The 26,833-nt window shown below is 48.6% G+C and overlaps 3 protein-coding genes across 5 annotated transcripts; 1 reads left to right on the plus strand and 2 right to left on the minus strand.

Moving 5' to 3' along the window:
• Positions 1-4,437: 4,437 nt before the first annotated feature.
• Positions 4,438-9,672, minus strand: MTFMT (mitochondrial methionyl-tRNA formyltransferase). The gene is given in 10 exon segments (XM_029958777.1): positions 4,438-4,731; positions 4,733-4,882; positions 5,191-5,273; positions 5,591-5,672; positions 6,205-6,296; positions 6,841-6,916; positions 7,363-7,465; positions 8,293-8,415; positions 8,776-8,991; positions 9,620-9,672. Coding segments are annotated over 10 exon segments (1,029 nt in total). The 3' UTR covers positions 4,438-4,680.
• A 4,845-nt stretch (positions 9,673-14,517) lies between these two features.
• On the plus strand, positions 14,518-20,838 carry SLC51B (solute carrier family 51 beta subunit). Of its 2 annotated transcripts, XM_018069911.2 has the most exons (6): positions 14,518-14,977; positions 17,788-17,889; positions 18,142-18,516; positions 18,814-18,957; positions 19,409-19,499; positions 20,264-20,838. In XM_018069911.2, the coding sequence occupies exons 2-6, from the start codon at positions 17,850-17,852 to the stop codon at positions 20,481-20,483; spliced, it is 870 nt and encodes a 289-aa protein (XP_017925400.1). In that variant the 5' UTR covers positions 14,518-14,977; positions 17,788-17,849; the 3' UTR covers positions 20,484-20,838. The 2 variants fall into 2 exon arrangements, with proteins under 2 accessions (XP_017925400.1, XP_017925401.1); XM_018069912.2 differs by lacking the exon at positions 14,518-14,977 and having other exon boundaries at positions 17,656-17,889.
• On the minus strand, positions 19,574-25,806 carry RASL12 (RAS like family 12). Of its 2 annotated transcripts, none has more exons than XM_029958850.1 (6): positions 25,639-25,806; positions 24,619-24,735; positions 24,452-24,508; positions 23,292-23,365; positions 23,011-23,201; positions 19,574-20,257 (listed from the first exon to the last, which is right to left on the minus strand). In XM_029958850.1, exons 2-6 carry the CDS (start codon positions 24,725-24,727, stop codon positions 19,969-19,971), a joined length of 720 nt encoding a protein of 239 aa, XP_029814710.1. In that variant the 5' UTR covers positions 24,728-24,735; positions 25,639-25,806; the 3' UTR covers positions 19,574-19,968. The 2 variants fall into 2 exon arrangements, with proteins under 2 accessions (XP_029814710.1, XP_017925402.2); XM_018069913.2 differs by lacking the exon at positions 19,574-20,257 and adding an exon at positions 20,847-22,276.
• Positions 25,807-26,833: the final 1,027 nt, after the last annotated feature.

Below are 26,833 nucleotides of genomic sequence, written 5' to 3' on the forward strand. Positions count from 1 at the left end.
CACCAGCACAGAAGACATCCTGTGTTTGTTTACTCCCAAACACTGGCAATAAATTTTTAGGGTGCAGACAAGCCAGCAAGCCTCCAACAGCGAAATTCCCACTGAGAGAGATCACAAATAGGTGGGCAGCGCTACTGGGTGCAAACTGGAATTCAAACATTTCCTTCTCCTCCCAGTCCCCTGCGATGGATATGAAGCCAGTTCTAGGTCTATGCTGTCACACCTACAGCCCATCAAGGGCAAGGGGAATCTTTCAATAGCATTTAGCAAGCTTCAGAACAGGTTCACAGGTCTGACACAGGGCAGCCTGAAATATGCTTAAAAAGGTAAAAAAAACCCCTAATAATCCAGGTTTTTAGGCAAATCGACAGTTATCAAAGACAAGTAGAAAAGGAAGAGCTGTGGAATACTCTGGCACATCCCCTTCATACCAGTCAATTTAGACTCTGTGTATTTTCTTTTGTGTCTAGTCTGCTGCAAGGGCTTGGCTAGAGCCGGAGCCAAGGCAGCCAGTGGGGAGCATTAGCTTGGACCTTCCCACAGAGCTCTTGGCTTGCACAGAGAAACGTCTCTTCCCTCTGCTCCCCTCCTCCTCTGCAGACAGATAGCCAAATCCCAAACTTAGTTTCATCACTTTGAGGGTGAAGTAACACAAATGACTTTCACAGACCAACCCAGGAGATAAAGGGATGAAAGCAGGCTCAGGAGACGATCCCTGTGCCACATGTGGGCTCGCCAGTCAAACACAGCAGAGTACAGGGCTCTTCCTCCTGGGGAGAGATGTCTGTTTAACAGCACTGAAACGGTCACAGCCCTACAGCCCGGAACAGCCAGGAGCTCTCCAAGTTTCCCCAGACTGTCCCCCTCTGCAGCTTAGCACTAACTTGGAGGAACAAACTAATCTGTGCACTCACTGAGTCCCTGAGCTCTCCGAGGCTGCTGGCAGAGCGTGTTGGACACAGAGCAAGACAGAGGTTTCAAACACGGGTGCTCAAGCACTACCACCAGAAAACAACCTTGGTCCCACAACCACCACTCAGTGCTAACACTTCACCATCATTCCAAATACATTAAGCAAGTTTATGTAGAAGAAAAGCTGCACCAGGTCCTGGCGTCCCCCACTCACACAGGTTTTATGCTACAGTTCAGTGTCAGTTCTGACTTCTCCAGCTTGTGTTTATGGTCAGTGTATGGCAATGTCCTTTCTGCAACCTGAAACCTAACCCACACTCCCACATATCAAAGGAGAGGATCAGCTGGAGGAATGCAGGGAGGCTGGGACTCAGCTCCTCCCTCAGCCTTAGCCTTCGGACCACCAACCTTGAGGAACAGGCTGAAGCAGGAGACCTGGCTCCTAAACAGCAGCAGGTTTGTGGCTGATGGCAAAGCATCTTCCATTAAGGTCACTTAGTTTCCAACCCTCAGATAAATCCAGTGACCTATCCCTCCATTCTGTTTCTAAAAAAAGGAAACTATTGCTTCCCAGAAGCTACCAGGATGTCAGCAGTTGGGATAAACAAAAGGCGAGATGTTCTTGTCTAGCCTCAACTTTCAAAATTATTTGGGGGTTTTGCATGTAACTTTATAAAAAGACTCAAGTATTCCTCTGATTAGTCACTTACATTTTTTGTAATTTATTCAGAGAACAGGAATAAAAAGGTTTCCTAGGAAGCAGGGGAAGTGGGAAGCTCACGGAACACGAAACAGATGCATCTAACTGCAGAGTCACCAGCATCCTGGGAAATATCACTCCCTCTAACACTTGTTTGAATTCCATAATGAAATCATCCCTATCCAACACCAGAGCCCTTCTGGTGCCCAAACATTCTGCAGTTCTGCCAGTAATTTGGCCTCAGTGATGTTAAACTGAGCTATGGTGGAGCCTGGGTCTGTGAATACCTCTGCTACTTTCCCTCTGTCCCCTGAGAGGAGAACAGCTGTTTTATTTTGCTAGGATCCCCTTCCAATGGCCAGAGTGGCTGTACTCAACTTCAGCAGCAGTGCTGGGGATTGAATCACTGTGACTTGTGTTCCAGAGTCAACCCTGACATGCTATTCCACACTTCATCAGTGAAAGCCCTTTTTTTGTTTTGTCCGTTCTGCAAAAATAATCAGATTTTCATTACCTACTGAGTCAAATCCCAACAGAGCCAGGTGAAAGCAAAGTTTCCAAAGAGACATTTTGGCTAACAGCTGCCTGGGGAACACCAATTCCCTTTAAAGCTTCCCCATATGCCAAAAATAGCATGCCAAAGATTTCCTCCATAAAAAAAAATAAATTAATCTTACCTTCTTTTGCACAACTGGGGTAAAGTTGTGCATATTCAGAGCTAAGATATAAAGTGTTAAGCAACACAGAACTGTCCAATCTTTTATAACTTCTTGTGTAGAAAGCAAGTGAAGCCTTAAAGCAAACTGCAGAGATCAAAAGATTAAGTTACAAGTACAGGTACCCTGGCTGCAATATGGTTTAGACATTACTTGCTATTAAACAACTCACTGAAGACATTCTGTACCAGATTTTCACCATCTTCTGTCCAGCTGACCTGGGGTTTTGCCCAAAAGAGATGCAGCGAGCTCCATCTACAGGGATCCTGGGCACATGCCACCTCCAACTTCCCAAAAACGCAGGGAAACTCCTCCCTGTTGCTCTATGCTTTGGTGAGAACTGGAATTGCTGCCAGCCAGCAATACCTGACAGCAATAGGTCTCACACGAGGCTCCATCTAAAACTGACAAAAAACCATACACAAATAAATTAAAGAACTTTTAAAGAGTTTTCTTCAAGTCATTCGTAGGAACAAAGTGGTTCATTTAAGAGTTTGGTTATCTAAGAACTTTTAATCTCGACTTTTGTGCCTGAAATTTTGACACTGTATTCTTTCTGTGGGAGTCACACCTCACTGTTCATTTTGTTCAGGTCATAAATGAATCACAATTCATTTTCCAGTGCCCAGGGACCTGGGACACCAGAAAAGTTGGGTCCTGAAATACTAAAATTGTTGAGTCCCAGTTAACTAAAATACTTCTCATAAATCCAAAATTCTTTATCATTAGTGCTTAAAATTATCTCTAAATTGTGGTGGTGGGTTTTTGGGTGGGATTTTATTTTGGTAGACTAATTTCTCTGCTAATTCAAATTCTGATACAATCCATGCCTGAGGCCAGAGCCCCATCATGCAGCTGATTAGTGTCAAAAACCTGTCTGTGGGGAAAGAGAAAAAACGTTCTTATCCTCAGCAAACACTGAATATTTGAATTCCAATGATGCCTATGAATGTTCTTTAAAAATAACTGATGAAAAATTCCCAGAAGCTCCAGCAGGGAAAACACAAGGCAAGCAGCCATGCAGTTATGACCACTGATGTAGTAAAACACAGAAAACTCCCAAAACCACCACTTTCCCGAAAACCACCAAAAAAATCACTCACCCACCCAACCTTTCTACTGGCATAAGGCAATAACTAACCTGTCACAGACTGATCTAAACAGACTAAAAGCAAAATGACTCCACAACCTTCACTTCCAAGGAGTGGGTAGGAGCAAAACACAAAAATACATCATTTGCTCGGAAATTAACTTGCCAGATTTAGATCTTCTGCAGCACAGACTGCACTGAGTCTGCAGCCAGAGGCAACAGGAATTCTCCACAGCAGCCTGACTTCCACCTTGCTGCTGTTTCCAGTTTCTGACTCTGATTCATAGGCTTGGATTTCTTGGAGGACCGTGTGTTTTGGAAAACCTGTCAGAGGCAGATTAATGTCGGACCAATGGCAATTAAAGAAAAATACAGCAGCATCTGCTTTAACAGATGCTTCTTCAGAAACATTTTAATCCTTGTCATGTAACACATTCTTCTAGATTTTTTGCTTTTAGTTCAGTAGAACTCATAAAAAAACAGGAAAATGTTGAGCAAATAACATCAGATCAGCTCCTAAGATGTAGCCAGTCTTCATTTTGCCATTATCCTCACAGTGCTACCTTACTTTTAAGAAAAGAAAGTTTAAAAGGGTCACCAATTTTGGGGTTCTTCACATGAAATACTCATATATGTCATTAACCAAAGGCTGAGGAAAAGCCTGGATTAGATTAACTCCTCATCATGGAGAAAGTACCATAGTAGAATGTAAACTTTCTGGATGGATGGCACACAAATATTAAATGGGATGTATCCAAAGATATGAAAACAGAAAGGAGAAGGAAGAAAATTATCATGGGCAAGAAAAGATTCTCTAGACCTTCACAGCTAAGTTATTAATCTCAATGTGGGGATACAAAGGGCATTTTAGGGTCCACAAGAAAATCAAACTAGATGGTCTAAGTCTCAGTGAGCACTAAACTCTGAATTAGAGAAGCACTGGACTTTAATATTTTCATATCAAAGCAAAATTTATCCCTGAGGAAGATCATACCAAAAGTCCTCAAAGAGAAATTGAAAACGTTGTATAAAAATAAATTTATTTCTCAGCAGAGGAAATGGGGATTTATTTACCACCTTCAGCATTCAGAGACTCTCCTCCTTCATGGGGAAAGAGGAGGAATCAGGAACCCACGATGAAAATATGCAGATGACAGTAGGATCAAACACTTTGGGAGGAAACCCTTAATTAAGCTGAATGTTATAGGTGGGCTTTGAAATATTTTATATTTCTATTAACTTACAGACATTTTAAAATACATCTATTGTTTTATATCCTGTGCCAATAGTCCCCTCTCTTTCAGAGTCTTTTTTTGCCGTGCTAAGTTTGAGTGTTTGAAATCTGCATTCCTGATGAACTGTCCGTGGATTCTGTTGGAACCAAAAGTGCATATATCCGTTGTAGAAGTCAACTGCTGTAAGCTTCTTCTTTAATATGACTGTTTTGATTCCAACCCAGCCTTCCTAGAAATAAAAACAAATAAAAATGGCATAAGTTTCTTCCACGTTTTAAAATTATCTTTAGCTCTCATTGGCTGGCTTACAGAATACATTTTGTTTAATGTCATCAGGTTTACAAGTCAAAATTCTTGCTTGCACGTGCAAAGCCTGTTAGTGGAAATTAAAAGTTTAAGGTAACAAACAAAAAGTCTTGTGCTAATGTAAAGTAGTAGAGAGAATAAAAATGGACAATTAAAACAAAAGTTATGCAATACACGAATACTAAAAACCTCATCTTGGCAGTGAATATAAAACAAATGGGAAAAGCCTACCTTGCATCGAACTATCAGTGTTTGGGACACTTTATGGAACAGCAGTGAACCAGGAACAGCCTCACAGTCATTTAGTATTTGATCTAAAAACAAAGCAAGATCATCTTGCATTTTTATGCCAACGAGCGCAGAGAAAGTTTGAAACAATTCTGTCTCTTTGAAGCATGATAACAATCTTGTGTCAATATTTTGCTCAAAAGTATTTTATTGTATTCTGTGTTTTATTATAACCAAATGAGCAGGAAGAATCAGAAAGAACAGTCACCCTCTGGCACTGCATCTGATCCATGAACACTCACTAACTGTTTGCTCTGGCACATCCCTCAGCCAACATAGCGCTCGGATTCCTGCAGAAAATGGTTATAAAATTTAACTTAACAGATTAATTAAAAGTAAATACCAGCAAAACCAGGGATATTATCCACTTCCACAAAATCCAGAAGTTTAACAGTAGTGCCCTTCCAGAGCGTCTGCAAAGGAAACTGGAAACAGAAGACACAGTGAGAATATATTCACAATTTCCAGGCAACTGTCTAGTGGGTTTTTTTCTTATGCAAAATACCTATGATTATAACATTAGGGGAAAATTTATATATATGTCTAGATAGGAGACTTTCCTTGTTCTTCCTTATCTCTAACTATTATCATATGCAGGACTGAGTTAAGCAATTAGCTACAACAGCCCTTTCACTGTAGCTGTTTGCAGTGTTTACTCTCATGCAGAAATGTCACTGTAGTGTTTTAAACCCTCTCAAACACATCAGGGGAAATCTCAGAGCTAAGGGAACAATATAAAATTACTGAGCTGATTTCACACTTGGCATCATGTTCACAGGAATTCTCCTTCACATTAATTCCACCTCCAGTGCTAAACTATCAGGACTTTAAAACACATGCTAAAATTACAGAGGCTAAAATAACCAAATCTGAGGTTCAGTCATCAGTTAAAATATCTACACCAATGTCAGCCATGCTAGAGGTCAGAAAAGGGTTCAAAAAAATCCACTGTCTTACCATACTTCCTATTGCACGATGTAGTTGAATTATTTGTTTAGCTGTTTGCTCCTCCCATTTTATACAACTCTTTGCTATAGAGATTTTAGGAGCTAAGGAGGGGAAAGAGAAATCAAAAGATTTAGAAGTTTGTTTTGCATCTTTTTGCAAAAACAAACAGCTGTGCTACTTTATCCTATTTTAAACCTCAGTTTATCCTGACCAATGGCAGGTTTACCATCCAGCCACAGGTACCTCAGACAACAACTGGAGAAAAGGTTTTGTAAAAAGCTCAGTTTGGATTATTTATATTTTAATCCCAGTTGTTCTCCTATTTACCCATTGCACTGCAAACTGACACCATGTTTACAAACACAGCTGTAACCCTTTTGTCTGCATTACAACCACGAAGAGTAACAAACTCAGATTTTGTGACATCACCACTGATTTTGATATTGACAAAGCCACTCTGAAAAAATAAATATAATGTAGTATGTCTGGAGATTTCTGAAGCATTTTTAAGACAGAGAAGGCAGTGAAGAGACCATACTGAGAAAGGAATTTAAACAAAAATACAACTCAGTACAGCAGGAAACATAGTTTTCCAGCTGATAAAAAAAAAATTACCAAGTCACATTAAACAGTATGCATACCTACCAAATGTTACTCCTTCTTTTGGCTGCTCTTTTTTGTTTTTTAAGCTTTCAGGCAAGTTTTTCAAAACTGCCAACAGCTGCAAAATAAATTTTGAACAGGGTATTAGCCAAGCTAAGTTTAAGCAATAATAAACAAAGTAAAACTCAATTTTTCAATAGTGAAACTTTCTTGTGAGCTTTTAGAAAACTGGGTAAGTATATAAGACTTGCATCATACACACAGATACACTAAAGGCATTCTTCCCACTGAATTACAATTAAAAAAACCACAAGTATTTTTTAATGGATTATATCCTCTCAGATATTTATTCCAGAACAGGACAGAAGCTGATTATTAAGATGAAAAAGTCGATATTCACTTCAATGAAAGGAGAACCTGCACCGTTTCCAAACACAGCACCAAGTTTCAGATCATTCTCCTTTTAAAGCTGCAGTTAACTCAGAACAAGATTGATAAGAATTCTGTTTGCACATGTTCAAAGTGAGGTACTAATTAGAAGTGACAGAGTTGGCAGGACTTTACCATGTTTGCACCCATCTTTGCTAACATCCCTTCCAGCTCCTGTGCTGTACAGTGGGGAGGAACAGCAACCTCTTCTTGCTTAATAATTGGACCTACATCAAACCTGCGAGGAAGAAAACACATGAGTTTACTGGAGGAGCTGAAACTCAATTAGTAGTTCAAAACCCTACATTCAGTACATTAACTCAGTTACTAATTACCCCTTTTTCTCCCTCTGAAAGTACTTTCCAGGTGTCATTTTCACATTATGAAATGTTTGGTTTGCAAGACAACACAGGGAAGAAAGTATTAGATCTATCTCACCAACAAGATTCACCTCAGCAAGCTTGGGCTGATATAACACACAATTCACAGTTCAGAACATGAGATCTCAGAAGAAACAACCTGAAGTACTCAGAGGAAATTTTTTTTGCACTTTCCTAAGATCTATTATCAGACAAGCATGTAAGAAAGAAAAGGTAACTAAGATAAGGCGTTTCCACAAGCCTTTTAAGCCAGATTTTGGGCTGAAACTAAACTATATAAACTGTCTCATGCCTAGACAGACAATTGCTTGTCCTCTGTTCACTTACAGGTGAACAGAGGACAAGCAACAGGTGACTCTGAAGTCTGAAAACCAGATCTTTTATGTCCTGTCATACCAAGTCTATTGATAGAGCTGTGTGTCTGTTGTCTGCTCCCTGTAATAATGCTAATGATTAGAGAACAGGTTTGGAGTGCAAATTACACACTCACTAAAATACTGTATTTGTGACAAATCTCATATGGTCAGATGAACATTTTTAAGTGTTTCTAATTTTAATATTAAACACACATATTAAATAATAGTCATTATATAGACTGATTTAAATTATTATTTCAGTGGTGATGATTTAAAGTCCTGAGAGGCAATAACAGCAGTGAGTTGCTTGAAAGGCACATCAAACCTACCTTTTTGGTCTTATTTCCATAATTGTCACTCCAGTCACCCTATCACCATGAAGCACAGTGTGGACTACGGGTGCAGGACCACGCCATCGTGGGAGACAGCTGGGATGGATGTTCAGAACACCACTAAAATGAAATTCAAAGTTAGAATAGGAACAGTACTTGGAGCACAAATAAATGGGTGTGCAACACACGTGACAGTAAAACTACTTTCAGAATTATCTGCTCAGACCATCTTAAGTGTTACTGGTTTAAATATACACCTAAAGGAAAATTCACACTATAAACTTCAGTTTCTCAGCAAATACAGAGAGATGAGAGGAATAAAGGTAAACACATTCTGCTGCACCATTTGCATAAATTTGCATCAATGTGTTAAAAGACAGTGAACCTCACATCCCAGGTATGTTGACCTAACCTGCTACAAGTCACAGGTGCTGACTCAAAACCAGAGTACAGTGACAGATGTCCTGTCCACTCACTTACTATGGGAACTGCAGAATCAGGTCCTCGCTCAGGAGGCGTCCGAATGATGCCACCACCCCCACATCGAACTGCCCCGCGGGCCCCGTGTGCGGCCACTCGTGCACAGGCAGCTGGAGCTCCCGGGCACAGCTCCTCACGGGCAGGTCCCCGGGCAGGCGGGACGGCAGGGTCACCACCTCCACGCCCCTCTCATCGACGCCGGGTCTCGCTGGGCTCCTGAGAGAGTGGACAAGGAGTTGAAGAGCCTTGTAAACGACAGAGAGCAGGGAGAGCGAAGGCTGCGGTCGCCTCCACCCCTCTGTCCGTGCCCTGTGCCCCTTCCACAGCACTGCCCCTCCACACTCGCCACCCCCTTCCCTGATCCCCTTCCCTGACCGTTGACCTCGTCCCCCTAAAACCAGGCCCGCTGAACCCCAGACCATACTAACAACCCCCACAGTCTCTGTGATCCTGGTGCATGGACCGACTAATACCGCCGCGGTCCCTGTCCCACCCTCAGGCTCCTTCCCCTCCTCTTCCCTACCTGACCCTCTGCTCATCCCACGGTCCCGACCCCTCCTCGTGCCCCAGTGACCCCCGAAGCCCCGATCACCGGCCTCATCTCCCATCCCTCATGCTCAGCCCTCCCTCACCCTCCAACAGCCCCCTCCAAGGCTCCGCGCCCCTCAAGAGCCCTACTCCCTGAGGCCCTGCCCTCACTGCCCTCGTGTCCCTCCAGGCCCCGTCCTCTCCCTCAGCCCCCTGTCCTCCCCCAGCTCCGTCCCCCCTCTGGGGGGTATCCCCGGCGGCCGCAGCGCTCCGCAGGGCGGTGACGGCGAAGCGGTCTGTGCCGAAGAAACAGGACCCGCCAATGGCGGCCCCACTCGCGCCAGGCGCGCAAGACAGCCGGGCCCGCATCGCGGGGCTCCCCGCGCGTGAGAGATGACGCGCCGGGAACCGCCCCGGGCGGTGCCAAGCCCTCAAGCGCTGAGGGGCTGTGGGCACCGGCGGTGCACTGTGCACTTATGGAATATCCTGAGCTGCGAGGGACACGACAGGGGCATCGGGTCCCACTCTTGGCCCTGCGCAGGGCGCTGCAGCAATCCCATCATGTTGTCCAAACGCTTCTTGAACTCGGGCTCGGTGCTGTGAGCACTGCCCTGGGGGAGCCTGTTCCAGTGCCCGGCCACCCTTTGGGTGAAAACCTTCTTCCTGATATCCAGCCTAAACACCCCCTGACTCAGCTTCATGCCGTTCCCTCGGGTCCTGTTACTGTTCACGAGGGTGAACAGATCGGTACCTGCCCCTGCGCTGCCCCTCGTGAGGGTGCTGGAGACCCCCATGAGGTGGCCCCTCAGTCTCCTCCAGGCTGAACAAGCCAAATGGCCTCAGCCACTCCTCACGTGGCTTCCCCTCCAGACCCTTCGGCATCCTTGTGGCTCTCCTTTGGATGCTCTCCAATAGCTTATATGTCTTTTTGATTTTCTGGTGCCCAAAGCTACCCCTAGTCTCAGACTCCTTTCGATAGTGCCCTAGACAAGGAGCAATGGCCATAAACAAAAACACAACAAGTTCCACCTCAACATGAGGAAGAACTTCTTTACGTTGAGGGTGGCAGAGCACTGGAACAGGCTGCCCAGGAAGGGTGCGGAGTCTCCCTCTCTGCAGACATCCCGAACCCACCTGGACACGTTCCTGTGTCACCTGCTCTGGGTGACCCTGCCTTGGCAGGGAGGTTGGACTGGACATCTCTGTGGTTCCAACCCTGACATCTCTGTGGTTCTGTGAATGTGGTGTGGGGTGGTGGGGCTGTCAGGGCAGCCCTCGGGGTCTGTGCAGCTCTGACAGCTCCAGCCCCCCAGTGTCGGTGCTCCCAAGCAGTGTCACTGTGGCCACAGCCCTGTAACCCTGACCATGAATTGTCTGTGCTGCCTCAGTGCAAAGATAACGTGGAAAAACATTGTGGGCAGAAAGGGGTGTTGACCCCGCAGCTACTGCTCTGACAGCATTTGAAAAGCTGATTTCATTGTCTGCCTCCATGGACAGCTTCATTTTAACAGTGACAATAACTCAAAGAATGTTTTCTTGTAAACTATGGGGTCAGAATCACCACTTAAAGAACTGTCTTCTCCCATAACATAAGTATGAAAATATTTTATCATTCTGCTAAGAACATTCTTTCCCCGCATGGGAAGATGGTTTATTTGTGTAGCTATTAATGTAAATCACATACAGAGATTCCCTTGCGCATCTAAATCACAGTTTATCCTACAGTCTTTGCCACTAGGAATTTCTGCAGCAGGGAGTGTGAGAATCTGGAAACATTTCCTATATGCCAGTGAAAACATGTAAATTACTTGGAAAAGGAATAGTAGAATTTTATGTTGGATACATGAGAGAAGGATCAAAAAGGAAAGTGAAATTTTGTGCCACACTAAGCAATGCTGTGCATATTCATTCCCTTTTTCATGTCTGTATGCCCATCATTATGGTTTTCTTCTCTCAAACACTGAAGATGCCACCATTTTCAGTGGTAGAAACACAGGAAAACTAGTGAGAAAGGGCTGTTACATGTTAGGAAAAAAATGAGCCAGGCTATCCTAACGGAGGTTCTTCCGTTCCTGCACACTGAGAAAAGGAGAATATGCTACCAAATACAGAGGTAATTTCCTAATCAATATGTAAAAATCAATTGCTCAAAAGAATTTATAATTTTCTATTACTTTGGAAATCCCATAAAAATCCTCAGCTCGGTTGTGTACAGTCTTCAATTCCACAATCCAGCTGCCTCATCTCAGTGCATAAATGAAAGGATATAGTTAAAAAATATAAACAAGAGGGTAGCAAGGATGAAGGAATGGCTTCTGCTTGAGAAGAGAGTAAAGCTCCCAGCATGGTTCATCTTGGAAAGAAGATGGGGAAGAAGGGCAGGTGAGCAGTGTGACTTATCATAAACAGGGGACAATTAGTTGTTGCACAGTGACCACAGACACTTATGGGTATCAGGCCCTTAAAGAGAGGAAGCAGTGTTCTGCACAGTGTGTAATTTCAGCCCTTATATCAGATGCTGAAAAATTTGACCACATAATACCTCAGATGCTGGAAAATACTCATGGCTTCCAGGGGTGTGCTGCACAGTCGCTGGCTGGAAGGCTGGAAGGAGACTTCCTGTGTGGTGACAGCAAATACCAGTTCTCTGAGGTCTTGGGCAAAGCCCTGGATTTATTACCAGCACTTCAGAAAGGCCAGGGATGTACCTGTGTGTCTGGATGGCCCAAATGCCACCCGAAAGCTGGGAGTCTGAACCCAGAATCCAGCTGCTGCTCGGTGTTCATTTCCAGGTATCAGATCCAGGCACTGAATGTGTCCTCAGCACCATGTGTGAAGCTTCACCTGCTGCTCCTCCGGGACTTAAACCCTGGAGATGAATTCTCACTTCTGGCAGTAGTTAAGGCTCCTGGAAATATTGTAACTCCATGCTGAACTTTTGCCAGACTTACACATGAAGTAATTAATGTTACATTTGTAGTGAGTTTATGAGGTGGACTTAAATTTCCCCAAGTACACTTTCTCCCAAGTGATTCATCCTCGGCTCTGATACTACTGCACAGTTCAAACAGATTATGCCTGTTATTCAGTATTATGCCTTGGACACAGTGTACGTGTATTTTAACTGAAGATTTATCTTGATATAAATTTTTTTCAAAATGAAAGCAATTATCTGATTGTTTCACACACACAAAAAAATCTAGCTTTTCTGCTGCATTTGAACTCTGCTTTTGTACATGGAATGGAAAAAAAAAACACCACAACCCTGCATGTTTAGTTGTTCCGTAACCAGGCATTTCAGGTCAAAGACACTGAAGGGATCAAAAAAGATAAGCAAAATTAAAACACCAAGGTCAGACAAGCTCTTCCCAAGAGTAGTGAAGACAGATCTGAGGAGGAAGCAGAACACAAATCAACATCTTATCTGCACTTTGCTTCCTGGCCAAGACAATGAAAGTGTCTCCAAGAAGTAAAAAGATATTGCCCATTAACCTGTGCCAGTGTTGTCAGGGGAGACAAAAAATCAAACACTCACAGCCTTGCTGAAGAGGTTTCTCCTGAAGCCATTCATGGTTCTCTGGAAAAGGAGAGGATTACTGGGCACAAGAGCCAACTCTAACCAGTGGGAAACTGTTTTTATTTCCATGTACATCACGCTGAGTCCAGCTCAGCCACTTACCTGCATCCTGACACTATTTTTGGGGGGTTATCATGGGTGGAACAGGAGTTGCTGTGCTGGTGCACCAAGGCTTGTCCCTGAGCCACACCACTCCACCCCAGGGATGCAAGTGGAGGCCACCCATGGCTTCACTACTGCCTGGGGGACACTGGTCTTGCAAGGGCTGCAGGAGGGATGTGGGGTCTCCCATATGGGAGGAGCTGTTGGACACCTTTCCTACAAACAGCCCAAGGCAGGACTGGAACCAGGTGGTCACTGTGGAGCTGCAGAGGTGCCTGTGATGTCCCAGGAGCCACAGGTACTCTGTGTCCTCTGATCAGGCTTCTCCACCTGGTTTTGGTTAGGAAAATGTGGATTATACCATCATGCCCAGCTTCCACACAGCACTTGGGGAAATGATTTTTTTGTAATTAAAACATAGATACATAAATCAAGCCATGTAGAAAATTGGGATGAAAAGGAACCTTCTGGGGCTTTGAGGTCACCATCCACCCATTACAGTCACCTCTTCACCGTGGGCAGCATCTCTATCCTTCTACTCTGAGATTACTCTGGGACCAAGTGTCTTCTCTGCACCTTTCCCAAAGCCAGAGGATTTGGTTGTGCAGCTTGTGAGACCTCTTTTGCTGGCCTGTTCCTCTACCCCTTCCCTGGCACTGCAAAGATCACAAGGGCACTGGAAAAGCCTTCCCTACTCTGATGGCACTTTCTAAATGATCCTGCTTGAAATGAAGAGGAAAGACAGCACAATTTGCAGTGTGGTGGGATGTCCCAGCTGGAACTGCCTCCCCCAGCAAGAGCAGCTCTTGTTTCCTGGAGGATGCATTTCTGAGCTCCCATCTGATTGCTGCCAGGCTGAGGCTGAGCAGTGAAACATCTGTTTGGGACTGTACATGTCTCCTGGATGAGATTTCACAGGGGCAGCCAGGGAAGCTCTGATGCAGATGTGAGATAGGATTCAAAGGATTAATTGCACCGGAGCAAAACTTCAATGCCAAAGATCACAGAATCATAAAATGGTTTGGGTTGGAAGGGACCCTAAAGATAATCTAATTCCAAACCCTTGCCAGGGGCAGGGACACCTTCCCTTAGACGAGGTTGCTCCAAGCCCCATCTGACCTGGCCTTGAACACTTTATTTCAAGGAAAACGCTGAGAACAGGACAAATATAAGGACACTGTGCCCATCTCCAGTTAAGCTGGAGCTAACCAGTGCTAGCTGTGTGCCCCAAGCACATCACTGAGAGGCATCTCACGTGGTTCACAGTGTGCAGCTCCATCCATGAACCAGGTAGTTCAGGGAGGAGGAATCCTCCTTTCCCAGCGTGGCTGCCACAAAAAGCAGCACATCAGCCTGCAGAGCCTCTTAGCAGACTATTGACTTAGCCAGGTGTTGCCACTACCTGTGAAACAGGGATGGCAGAATCTCTGGTAGGTGCATCATGCTTTGCCTGCAAAGTTGATTGCTCTGGTAAGATACTCTGAGAGCCTTAGAATAACCATTCACTAAAAAAAAAAAAAAAAAAAGGGTAATATCTGCTTTATCAGGACATGCTTCCTGTATGCAATGAGGACAGAGGCAGGCGGAGTGAACATTATCTTTAACTCCAGGGTAACTTATTACTGAGTGTCATTCTGCTCAGTGTGCTCTTTTAATACTGATTGTGCCAATAGCTTCAGCAAATAGGCTGGAAGTTCCTACAGTTCATTCTTTGGGAAAAGGTCATTCACCTCACACTGTAAATGCTCCCACTAAAGAGGTGTGTTTTCTTCAGGGGTTGGAGTGTACCTCACCTGTTGGACTGGCCTTCACACATGACTCAGGAGCAGAATGAATCACAGCTCGTAGCACATCCAGAGCAGGAGGACAGGGAACCTTGCCACTGCATTGCCACAGGGACATTACCACTGATGGGAGCTCGGAGGAGACGTCTTGGGATGACAGGGCTGAAAGAAGAAATGTAGCTTCCTCCCTGCTGGGAACTGCCTGTTTCTGGTGAGTTAGTGGAGATTAACGGGCATTCCTGCTGCACCAGCTGCTGGGTTAATTTATAGCTATCTGTAAAGAAAGGTTTATTTATTTATTTATTCCAGCTAGAAAGCTCAAATCCTTGGAAATTTTAAGTGAAGGCTGTTTAAGGAGAGACTGGATAGCAAGTGAGAAGCAGGCTGGGATAACTCCTGCATATAAAAGCCTGGGAAGCAGTCAAAGGAAAATTTATAATATAACTCAGATTTGCTCTTTAACTTTTGGCTTCACAATGGTTAACAAAGAGGACAAACTGCCTTCTTGCTTTAATATTTTAAATATTAGACATTTTTTCTTGTGTTCTGTAATGGAACTCAGTGCTTAATGTACTTCTATAAACCAACCCATCCATTTGCATCTCCGTGATGTGCCATTGTATATCCTCCATGAATCCCAAAGACAGAGCATCCCACTTTTATACTGCATTTGGAATAACTGACGCATTTTAATGCCATCAGTTAAGATAAGATAATCACCAGAGAGAGTCTGGATGACAAGAGGAGACTGTTTTTGGAAAGACTGATGATATGTTCTAAATACATCATCCCATATTGTGTAGTGAGTATTGAGCAGGGAGTCCAGAGGGACATTATCATCTTAACAGAAGCTGTGCTTGATGGTCTTTCCAGAAGATTATTCCCCATCTTTACTTATATCAATATAGCATAAAATGCACCAGCTCTCTCTCATTTGAGCTTCCCATGTTGTACCTGAGCTGGGAAGCAACCTCAGAAGGGTCTTAGATGTCTCCAGAGGGATAGAAGACCGAAGTCTGCAGCTTGGAGTTGCAAAGACCTGGATCCAAGGGCTCATCCCCATCCATCAGCAGCCAGAGACACTGCTGAGATGTGCAGGCAGGGCAGCGATGGAGAAGAACATCCCCCACGCTCTCCCAGCATGTCTGGTGGAGCAGTGCTCCCCCACACTGGGGTGTGGGCAGCAGGATGGAGCAGCTGTGTGGGGGAGGCTGGAGGAGATGGCTTTAAAAATCTCTCTTTCAAACTGGAAGATCCAAACTCATCAGAATTGTGAGACTCACTGTTTCCTTGCTGGGGAAACTGGTGTTGCAGGCAGAGTTCTGGATTGTGCTCAAGCTCTCCTCTGGGGTAGATGCACTGGCCTGAGAACACTGTTTTGGAGCTTTGATGAATGAAACTAGTTTGGTTAGTGTGATGTACAGGTAAAAGATCGGTAAAATAACAGGAGTTTCCTTTAAGGTATTTTACCTAAATTTCCTGTTAACGCACAATAAATATCCGTTCTGCTGCTGTGTTGTACCTGAGAAGTTCTGGCCTCCCACCTCTGGGGAGACTTGGCAGTTGGTCACTACTTTATGAAGTAGTGAAGTACTTCCAGCAGCTTTCCAGCATCCCTGCTGTGCATGGACACCGGGAGGTGGCCCACAAGTTATGAAACACCTTAGGAGAAAATCAGCAACATGCTTGTCAAATATTTCTGTTTGGGCAAATGATTAGTCAGAAGCCTTGCACAGCAAGATTTAACACATTCAAGTGCCACTTCTCATTAGGGTGTAGCTGAGTTGTAACTTATTTTCATTGGCACCAAGACTTTATTTCCTCCTTTGTGAGGGGTGATCCATGTGAACAAGCTAAAGGTTACCTGGATGGGAAGGTAATTGGCACACTTCACTGCAGGGAGCAGGTTTACCCACATTTTCCGAAATACAAAGTGGACCACGTATGTACTTGAGAGTCCCCTCCTCAAAGAATTGCTAGCAGGTGGTTTTCTGGCAGCAGGGAGCAAGCCTGCATGCCTGGCTGGCTATAAAATGTGAACTTTGAATTGTGAAGACATTGAGAATGGGGGCTAAATAGTAGCAATCATTAGGTCTATAACCGAGGGGACAAATGCTTCCCCGAGGAGTCAGCAGCAGCATTGTTGACACGCCTGGCGCGGTGGAATGTGGCCATGAGCAGTTTCCAGGGAACAGTTTCAGACAGCTCCAGGCCACACGACAAAGGCAGGTGAAAGTTGAGAGTATCAGACTGCCATAAAAGTATTCATATAATAATTAATGGCCTGTGGGGCCAGAGTGCCTGAGGGACGCACGTGTGTTGTGGTGTCATTGACCTGCCAGTGGGTGATGGTTCAGGTGAGGCCAGTGAGCCGTGGGCTGGGGAGAGCCACCTAAACATCTCACCAGCTCACAGTGGACAGCCAGGAACCCCTGCTCAGGGCAGGTCCCTCCAAAGGAGGCTTAAGAAATAATTTGGACCAGCAGCCATAAAAGCTGGATTGATGCCATTGGCAAATGAGGGACTAAAGGTCAAGGAGGAGCTTTCTGCTTCCCTGAGGGATGGGAGACACCCTAACCTCAATGGCAAGCTGGCCTTGCCTTGTCTTGGAGCTCAGCCCTCCACTTCCTCATCTCCACACCCTTATTCTGCCATCCATGGATTGGCAGCAGGTAGGCACTGTCCAAAGTATGTGCTCTCTATGGATCATGTCAGGGGAGCAAGGAGGGAAGCTTAGAGAGTTTGTTGAGGGGCTGGCTCACAGCAGCTGAGTTCACAGCTCGTGGGATCACTTCGGCAAGGGGCCCAACCCCAGGCAGCAGATCCTGTGCCACACCCACTCCCTGTCACCTCAGTGGCTCCCAGATTTCTGCACCCTGTCCTGGCAGCTCAGACTCATGTTCACAGAAGAAAACACGCCACAGCTGCAGGGGTGCATGAGGTCCCCTCTCTGGATACAGAGCTGGAGCAGAGAGGGGAATTAGGTTATCCCTCAGCTCAGTTTCTTTGTCTCTTTCCCAGGCATCTGCACCACTGAAGAGACACTGGTGAAGGTGTGATCCATTCCAGCTGCATATACAAATATGAAGATCTTCTGGTTAATACCATTTTTCCTGCTGCAAGGTAGAGTCCTGGCTTAGAGGATAATGGTGTGGGTGAAGTAGGTCACATGTGCAAAGACCTTAACTTTCTGGAAATATTGTTTCTTCTCTCTGTGGGCCCATTTTCCTTGGTTTACACCAGCAGCAGCCTGGCTCAGCCATGGGAAAAGTTGCCCCCAGTTCCCGAACTGGGTGTCATTCCCATTTGCACTCTGTGTGTGTGTGTGTCCTGTGCTTTGGGGTTGGCCGCACTCATATGTTGTTTTCTTTGCAGACACTGAAGCTTTTCTGATAAAAAATGCTAAATTCAACCTGTGTTTACAAGCCAGTCCAACAAATAGGAATTTATTACTGGAGAACTGTAATCCAGAGTCAGATTTCCAGAACTGGTCTTGGCAAGGCGACTCTTTGGTGAATCATGGCACGCAGAGCTGCCTCTCTGTGTCAGGAGCTGACAGAGTGCAGACAAGTCTCTGTGCCAGCACGGGCTACACGAGCTGGGACTGCTCCAACTCTCTACTCTCACCTCTGGGCACCAGCCAGAGCTACCTGGTGGCAAACAGGAAAGGAGTTGCTCTCAGTGACGTGAGAGGCCTCAAGGCCCAGTGGCAGGATGCTGCGGACAGGAGCGTGTGCGAGGAGAAAACCGGTGAGTGCTGCTCACCCAGGGACCAGTGGTAGAGACACCTGCACTGTTGGGGAATGTGAACAGGCCCTCTCAGCATCCTGGGGTCTTTCCAACCCTGGTGCTCCACCATAATGGGGTCTGCGCCAAAAATGCTCTCCAGTTCTCAGTGCGTGATGAGGTCAGGCTGTGCCCTCAGGGCTGCATTCTGCCTGATTGGAGAGACGGGCTGGGCAACCCTGGGAGCGAAGGGGAAGGTCATCTCCTGTCTGAAGGGCTGCAGTGAGTGACTGTTGCATCTTTCTGCTCTCTCCTCCCCAGCCAAGGCGGGGCACAACAGGTACTTCCCAGCTGCCCTGACCAGCCCACAGGTGCATGAGCACACAGCAGGCAATGCCGCCCTTCTGCTGGGCATGGACCAGGAACAGCTGGAGGAGCTGCTCTGGTTCTTCCGCAGAGAAGACCGTAAGTGCCATTGGTGTTCCTGGGCTGAGACACAGCCCTTGGCTGTTAACTGTCCTGCCTAACACAGATGCCTGAGGGAATTACCGGAGGAGGGGATTTACCCCGGACACACAAAGCCTCAGTCTCACCTCTGGTGAGAAGAAGCAGGCCATGGGTGAAGACAGGCAGGAAGCTTTGCCGAGATAATGTCTCCTCCCAGAGAGGGATTCAGCCTCTCTCCAGGCAGAGCCTGCCAAGAGAGCAAAAGTCTGGGATGACCAGTGATTTTGGCAGGGTGGAGGGGGCAGATTGATATGAGGAGGTCAGTGCCATGAGGATCAACGTCAAAGGCACAACAATCAAGGGTGAAGTCAAGGATGGATCATCCTGGGTGTCCTCAGGAAATTCCTGGCTGTGCTTTGTGGGTCACTTTTTGCTGTGCCTGCTAATGCTGCCTCTCTGCTTTCCCCAGCCTCAACATGGAATTACTCTGTCCTTGCTCTGTCCCTCGCAACCTTCATTTTGGGTCTTGCTCTCCTGACCGTTAACATTGTGCGAAACAGGTGAGATGGGAAAATCTGGGGACCTTTTGGTGTGTGATGGTGTGCTGAACCCCCCCAGGCAGACAGACACAGGGGTTTGGAAGGACAGGACAAGCCCTGATTGATAGGGAGAAAAGCAAAGACAAACTCCCTTTGAACGGTATTTTCTTATAAAATTGTGCCTGATCCCTGCTCTCCCGATGTGTCACTTGGAACAAGCCACTTCTCTTCTCCTGACCCTGGATCCTCAGCAGTGAAGGGTCTGCACAGCTCTGCCCAGCCTAACAGGGCTGCTGGGAGGGAAGTGACCATAACTGTGTGGTGTGAGATGCCCTCCCGTAAGTGCAGAGGCTCTGGAGCAGGACTCCCAGCCTTTCCCCGTCAGCATTCCATGCTGTTCCCCTGTTGCTGCACAACAACCCTGCAGCTGAGGAGCAACTCAGTGTTTGTTACAGCATGAAAACTTACCTCTGGGTCAGAGCTGTCACCTTCAGAGGAGAGAAGAGCTAATGCTCTGAGCCTGCCAAGCTCTCCCTCTAGTGCTGGCTGGGTGCTGCTCCTGGCATCGGGAGCACTGTGCTCTCCAAGTGGGAATCCCACAGCTGTGTGTGCTCCAGCACTTCAGAGCACTTACCTGGCACGGTGCAGCTGGTGGGGTTTGCCCTGGTGTGTTCCAGGGACACAGTGCAAATTGAAGGCTGTGACCATCACCAGGGTCCTTGCCCCCAGAAGTGGGCTGGGCTTGCTGCTTCACTCCACATGGCCCTGTTGTGCCTTCCCTGCAGGAAAAGGAAGATCTTCATGAGCAGAAACGCAGAGCAAACCCCGCTGCAGGCTGAGCTGGATGCCACGAAAGCCCTGATACCTGTGCAGGAATACAGTCCAGCTCAGCCACAAAAACAGGAGCCAGTGCCCCAGAACCAGAGACCAGGGGAAGTGGTGGTCCAGTGGAAGGACGGGACCCTCACGTCCCTGTACATGAATTTGCCTGAGGAAGCCATATAGCAGCAGCTGAAGTCAGACCATGTAGGCCCTGAGGAAGGTATTGGAATATCTCATTTTGCAGAGATGGAAGTTTAAAAATGCAGTTTAGCCTGGGGAAAGAAAAGACAAAAAGAAGAAAGCAGCAGAGTTGCACCCAGAGGAGAGGCCCTGGCCTCAAGGCAACCCCTGCCTCTCCAGCTCAGCTCTTGCCTGGCTGATGTTCCCCTGCAGGTTTTGGCTGCCTCCAGCCTTCCCTCTGGCACCAGCTTCACCCCTTCCCTCAGGTGCTGCAAACAGCTGGGAGCTAAGCCAGGGCAGGAGGTAGGAGGTGGGAGGCTTGTCCTGCAGTCAGCCACTTCCCATCAAGAAAACAGCCACACTGTATTCTTTTCAGAAATCATCTTTATTAAAATACTTTCCAAAGTGGTGGATCAAAATCCCATATTGAATCTCTCTCTATCAGTAAGGTCATATATATATATATATATATATGGATATATGTACAAATATACACATGGATATTTTACTCTGCAGAGTAACTGAAACTCCAGGGAGAAGCAAAACATTTAACCTGATAGAGCACCTGAAACCAAACACCCAGCCTTTGGCCCTGGCTCGGGCACAGGCAGACCCTGGTGTGCTCCAGGATTACTTTCATGCCCTTCACTGGGCACACGTAGAAGCCATGAAATAATTTAGGACATTTTTGGAGATACATCAGTCTTTTAAACAAAGGCTTTTCAGACCATGTCCTCGTCAGTGAAGCGTCTCCTTGCAAAGCCTTTGGAAAGGGACACTACAGTGTAAAAAGTTGATTAAAAAAGCAGCAGTTTTGGTGTGACATAGGTCGCTGTGTGGGAATCAGTTTCGGGCCACCTGAGGCCTTCAGTCAGCTGAAATAGTATCTGCACCTTTTTTATTTGGATTTAAAATAAAATAAAAATTCCTCCTACTTATTGCTCAGTCAGGGACCCGTGGGATGAACGAGAAGGGTTCCTCCATGCTGGATTAATGATTAATTGTCCCCTCCTGGGCTCCTGTCGCTGTGTGCCAGGTGCCCAAGCTGGCTGGGGGCCCTGGGGACGCCCTTGCCCTCCCAGTGGTGCCCATGGCTCCGGCTCCTCCAGGAGCTGTTGGATCTTCATGGAAAACCGAGCTGGCCCCGGTGCCAGTGGCAGGACAGGGTACAAACACCACAGCAGTGCTGGGCAGGGGCAGGCAGAGCAATGCAACATGTTGGACTCTTGGCACCCTCCTGCTTGCCAAGTTGCCACTGCTGGCTCTGCACTGGCACAGAGACCAGGGCCACCACCTGCCAGCAGCTGCTGAGATGCCCATGAGTCCATCACAGAAGGTCTCAGCCCTTGCAGAGCCAGGAGGATGGGTGAGGGTCTCTCACCTCCCTCTCCACAGCCCACAGGGACGTGTCCTAAAATATCTTGAAGCCTTTCAACAAGGTGAGTGTGGGAGCCTTCCTCTTGCTCTGAGCCCGCGAGGACTTGACGGTGACCAGCTTGGCCTGGGCCACCGAGGGGATCTCCTTGTAGTTGACGGTGGAGAGGGTGTTGAAGGTGCAGGTGGCCAAGCCGTGGTGGGTGGGCAGGGCCAGGGCCGCGGCCACCGGCGGGCAGGGCCGGTCCTCGGTGATGAGGAGCGGCCGGGCGGGCGGGTTCCACTCCGCCTGGCGCCGCACCGCCCGCACGGCCTCGTGGAAGACGTGCTGCACCCCCGTGAAGTCCTGGCACGCCGACACCTCGTGGAAGAGGCACCCGAACCTGCTGGCCAGGGACATCCCTTCGGCTGAGGGCACCTGCCTGGCGAGAGCGGAGGGGAATGGCTGCAGGATCCCTTGGGGCACTGCAGCCTCCTGAAAAGGGTGCAGGCAGTGGACCCTGCATCCCATGCCTGCTTCCCGGTGGGCACAAGGGTAGCACTCACTTGTGACCCTCTGAGACAAGCAGGGTATGTGAGTCCAAAAGAGTTCAGCCTTTCCTGAAATCCCATAGTAATGAGCTGTGTGGGTCCCTGGGGAAGCACACAGATTCCTGTGCTGGGCATGTGTGCCAGGGACATGGGGGTGGGTGTGATGGCAGTGCACTGGGAAGTGGGGAGGAGACCCCTCTATGGGGAGACACCTCTGTGCTGGGAACACAGGGGGTTCAGCAACGCATCTGACTCAGGGACCTGAGGGACCACAGAGCGGCACAAAAGGCCAGAAAAACACATCGGGCACATCCAGTCCAGGACTAGAGGGCTGCAGAGAAAGGAAGGGCATGTCCAGAGGGGCTCCTCTGGCTCAAGCCCTGCCAGGGGTGCTGACGCTGCCTCACCACGCAGCTGAAAAACATCCCGCTGAAAAATACCAACAGGCTCAAAATAAACACATCATTCCCTGGGCAGGAGAGCAGGAACTTCGGAGATGTGGGAGGACGTGGCAAATACTAACAGGGGTGGAAATACCCTTAAAAAAAATCAGATTTGGGGTTTGCATCCCAGCCGGAGGATGGGAGGATCTGTGAGCTCTGTCCCATCGGGAGCAGCCCCATACCTGTACTGGTCCATGTCCAGCTTGTTTCCCAGCAGGAGCACGGGGCAGTGGCGCTGGCAGCCCCGCGCGTGCAGGGCGAGCACCTCGAGGTAGCGCTGGCAGCCCTCAAAACTCCTCCTGTCCTCGATGCTGTAGACGACCAGGAAGGCGCTGGCCCAGCACAGGTATCGCTCGCAGTTCTCGGGACCATCCTGGGGGTGAGAATTGCGGCTGAGCTGTGGTCCAGCCATGATCCAGCCATAATCCAGATGGATCACGCCAGCAGTGCCCCAGTGCCTCACCTGGTCAGCCGTGTCCATCACCTTCAGCAGCACAGGCTGCTGGTCCACCAGCTCCTCCGAGGTGTAGGTGTCCTCTGCAAGGAGAAGGGTGGTTGTGAGGATGAGCTGGGATGCCCCATCTTCTCCAAAGCCAAGCAAAGCCCTGGATGCTTGGGATGCTGTGGAACAATCTCAGCCCTGATGAGGAGCATCCTCCACTAATGCCTCGCACTGAGACAATGTGATTTTGGGAGACTGGTGGTGATGCTGCTGGGCAAGCCCAGCTAGGAGTGCTCATTTCCCCCTGTGTGCTACAAGCGTGGGCTCCAGCAGGAGAAGGAGAGAGAAGAAGGAGCCCAGCACAACAGGCGCCCAGCGCTCAGCCCTTATCTAAAAGCCTCAGCCTGAAGAGATAAAGCAAGATGGGGGCTTGACATGGGGCTATTTCCCAATAAATCAGGAGAGAGGAACGGCCCTTTCTTTTGGAAGCAGGACAGGCAGGGAGAGCCGTTCAGCCATTCCCCCGGGAGAAAGATGCTTTCTCTGGGCCAGCTCCTAATGGATGTGTTTCGGAAAGGTTTTGACGTGGGAAGATGAAAACACATTCCCAAAAATATTCGAGTAGGAAAGGATTTATCCTTCTTTCCTAAGAGTCACTGAATTATTAGGGGCCAGAGTTGGTTCCTGGACAAGGTCCATATCTCTCTAATGTCCCCGATAAATCATTTATGGTTCTTCCCTGTGACCTGGAGTCAGGCCCAGAAAAATAGTTATTAATTACTCAAATGAGTGGAAAAAAAATGCCCAGAACTGCTTGCTGCAAAACTCAGCCCCCAGGGTCGCTCCCTCTGCACCCCCCTCATTCCCCCAGCCCTTCCCTTGCCTGACACCCCTGGGGTGAGCAGGAGGCACCAGAAGCTCCCCAAGGAGCCCCAAGAATTCAGCTTTTGGTTTCTTCAGGGCAATGAGAGGAGCCAATGTTCCCCTGTGGGACGCGCCCACAGAGAGAGAGGGCGCTGCTTTCACCTCTGTTTTTACAAGTGGGTTTGGATCAAATCCAGCCCTTCTTGTTGTTTTTCATATAATTTTGAGTAGGTTGGTGTTTTTCCCCCCTAAATGCCATATTTGTGGGAAACACGGGAGATGGGAAGGGTACTCCATGGGGCGACAAAGAGTCTTACCCAAGTTGGGATCATATTCGCTGATGAACCTCTTGGTTAGAAACTTGACAGTCAGGGCTGCAAGGAAGTGAAAGAGGCAGATGAGGAAGGTGTCCCCCCATGGCACTGCCGCCCCCGCAGCCCCCCCTGTGCCCGGCCATCCCCGTGGTGGTGGGTGCCTATCTCACCTGACTTGCCGGCCCCTCGGCACCCCAGGATGGCCACATTGCACTCGGGGAGGGGGGTCTGGGGCGGCCGCTCGGCGCTGACTCGGGGTTTGCCGAACATCGAGGACATCCTCGGTCCTGCGGGAGAGAGCGAGGGGGAACATGGGGCACCCGCTGCCGTGCCAGGTGGGTACCTTCTCACTGCCTGGCTCGTGGGGCGCCCCAGCCTGGGCAAAAGGGGGCTCAGCAGCACGAGGGAAGAAAATCCCCCCTTCTCCATCCGCATCCTGGAGCCAGGGTGGCCGGCATCCCCATCCTACGCTGGTGTCCAGCACCCCACCGAAATACAGGGACCACCCCCCAGCCCTCCGCCCACCCTTCACACCCCAGAGAGAGAAGAGAAACACAGCCTCCCACCTCAAAAGCCAGGGCCGGAGGGGACGCGGGGCTGGCCGGGGGCGATGGCGGGGCCGGGGGAGCAGCGGCCCCTGCACGGCCGGGGCTGCGATGAATGAGGCGGGAGGAGGCGAGCGCGGCTCCCCCGCTCCGGGCTCGCGGCCAAACTCCTTGTAAAGGAAAAGCGCCCCCGCCGCGGGCTGGACAACGCTGCCCCGGCCACCCCGAGGACGGTTCCCCCCCGGCAGGGCACTCCCGACCGCCCCGAGCTGCCCGGGGCTTCGGCAGGGACCCCCGGGCCACCACACCGTGTCCCGGCACCTCGATGTGTCCCGGCATCTTCCTGAGCCCCTAACACTTCGCTGTGTCCCCAGCTCCTCGATATGTCCCCAGCAAGCCCAAGCCTGGTCCCGCTGCCCTGGCCGAGGCCAGTGCACTCATCACACCTCCGGCAGGCAGAAGCAGCACTCCGGAGCTATGCTGCCTGTCCAGCCACCCTGCTCACCACCTGCCCGGCTCCTTCGGATGCAGTTAAGCACAGACACCTTCTGCTGCCAGCAGAGGCTTTGCAGGGGGAAAAAAATACCCTTTTCCCACCCAAAAGACTCGATCCCAAGGGGAAAAGAGAGCCCAGGGAATACTCACCAGTGCCCGCACCAATCCATCAGCCAGCACCCAGTGTCTCTGAGCCTGAGTAGGTGGCAGAGGCTGAAGTCAGCGTTGTCATGGCGATCAGAACCATTTGGGATGGGGCTCAGTGCCCGGGACCGCAGGATACAGCCCCTGGGCCAGCCCTGAGGGGCTTCTGGGGGGGGCATATCCGAGGCTGGGGGGCGAGGGCTGCTCCGTGTCCACCCAGGGCTGCTGCGCCATTGGGAATATTGCCCATTAATGCAGGCAGGATATTTTTAAACCCTCCCAAAATAGTCTGGGAGTGTAGAAGTCCCTGCAAGATCCAGGGATGGAGAGGATGGGGATTATGGGGATCACTCCCCTGCAGGAAGCAGAGCCCCTCTGGGGACCCCCAGCTCCCAGACCGCCTTTGGACACAGGTCAAAGAGACTTAAAAGCAATCAGAGCTAAATGTGGTATTTTAAGCTGGGTATCCATGAGGATCAATGACAGCAGCACAAGTGCAAAGCTCTTCCCTTCTCCTCTAAACTGAGATTTTTGGGGAACCTGCTGGTGCCATGACCCTGGGGCAGTGACTTTGCCATCCTGTGCTGCCCTGAGAGTTCCTGGGGGCTTGGATGAGGGGCTAAGGAGGGAGGAAAAAATAGACCTTCAACAGTGTTGGGCTTCTCAGGTTCAATTATTCACCAAAACTAAAGACCAGGTGCAGCTGGTGATGGGGAGACCTGGGGAGCAGCCCCTCAGGTGAGCCCTGTTGTTGGCCCTCTCCTTGGCACCCCATGGCAGAGGTGAAATGGGATTTCTAGCCATGAAAAGCTGTGAATAGCACACAAATCAGCAATGTGCCACAAATGACACTTTTCTTCACTGCCAACCTCTATGTCAGTCACAGGGGTTTATCTCTGCCCACAGCCAAGCATCACAGGGAGTAGGTGAGCCCTGAGGCCAGAGGGTAGTTTTTTGCTGAAAAAGGGTCACTGCACTTCATTTTCCTCACCATGAGATCCCCACGTGAAGCACAGCCTGGCTTATGGCTCCTTGTGCCTGGGCTGGATGTTGCCTGGGTTGTTGATGCCTCCTGCCTGGGGAGGGTCACAAAGGAAGGTCTCTCCCTGCCTGTGGCAGGCAAGGCCCTTTCCCACAGCCAGGCTGGATGACAGCAAGGTTTGCTGATGTTGTTTACCTCCCTGTGGCCGTAAACTCCACT

This window comes from Manacus vitellinus, unplaced genomic scaffold (assembly GCF_001715985.3).
Source record: "Manacus vitellinus isolate BGI_N305 unplaced genomic scaffold, ASM171598v3 scaffold_16_pilon, whole genome shotgun sequence".
Taxonomy (NCBI): Eukaryota; Metazoa; Chordata; class Aves; order Passeriformes; family Pipridae; genus Manacus; species Manacus vitellinus.

Bases quoted from the DNA above. Each gene is read 5' to 3' on its own strand.
- SLC51B (XM_018069911.2), top strand. From the start codon at position 17,850: ATGAAGATCTTCTGGTTAATACCATTTTTCCTGCTGCAAG. The intron at 18,517-18,813 runs GTGAGTGCTGCT...TCTCCTCCCCAG, and splicing joins CGTGTGCGAGGAGAAAACCG to CCAAGGCGGGGCACAACAGG. The intron at 18,958-19,408 runs GTAAGTGCCATT...TGCTTTCCCCAG, and splicing joins GTTCTTCCGCAGAGAAGACC to CCTCAACATGGAATTACTCT.
- RASL12 (XM_018069913.2), bottom strand. From the start codon at position 24,727: ATGTCCTCGATGTTCGGCAAACCCCGAGTCAGCGCCGAGCGGCCGCCC. The intron at 24,509-24,618 runs GTGAGATAGGCA...ACTTCCTTGCAG, and splicing joins CCGAGGGGCCGGCAAGTCAG to CCCTGACTGTCAAGTTTCTA. The intron at 23,202-23,291 runs GTGAGGCACTGG...TCTCACCCCCAG, and splicing joins TGATGGACACGGCTGACCAG to GATGGTCCCGAGAACTGCGA.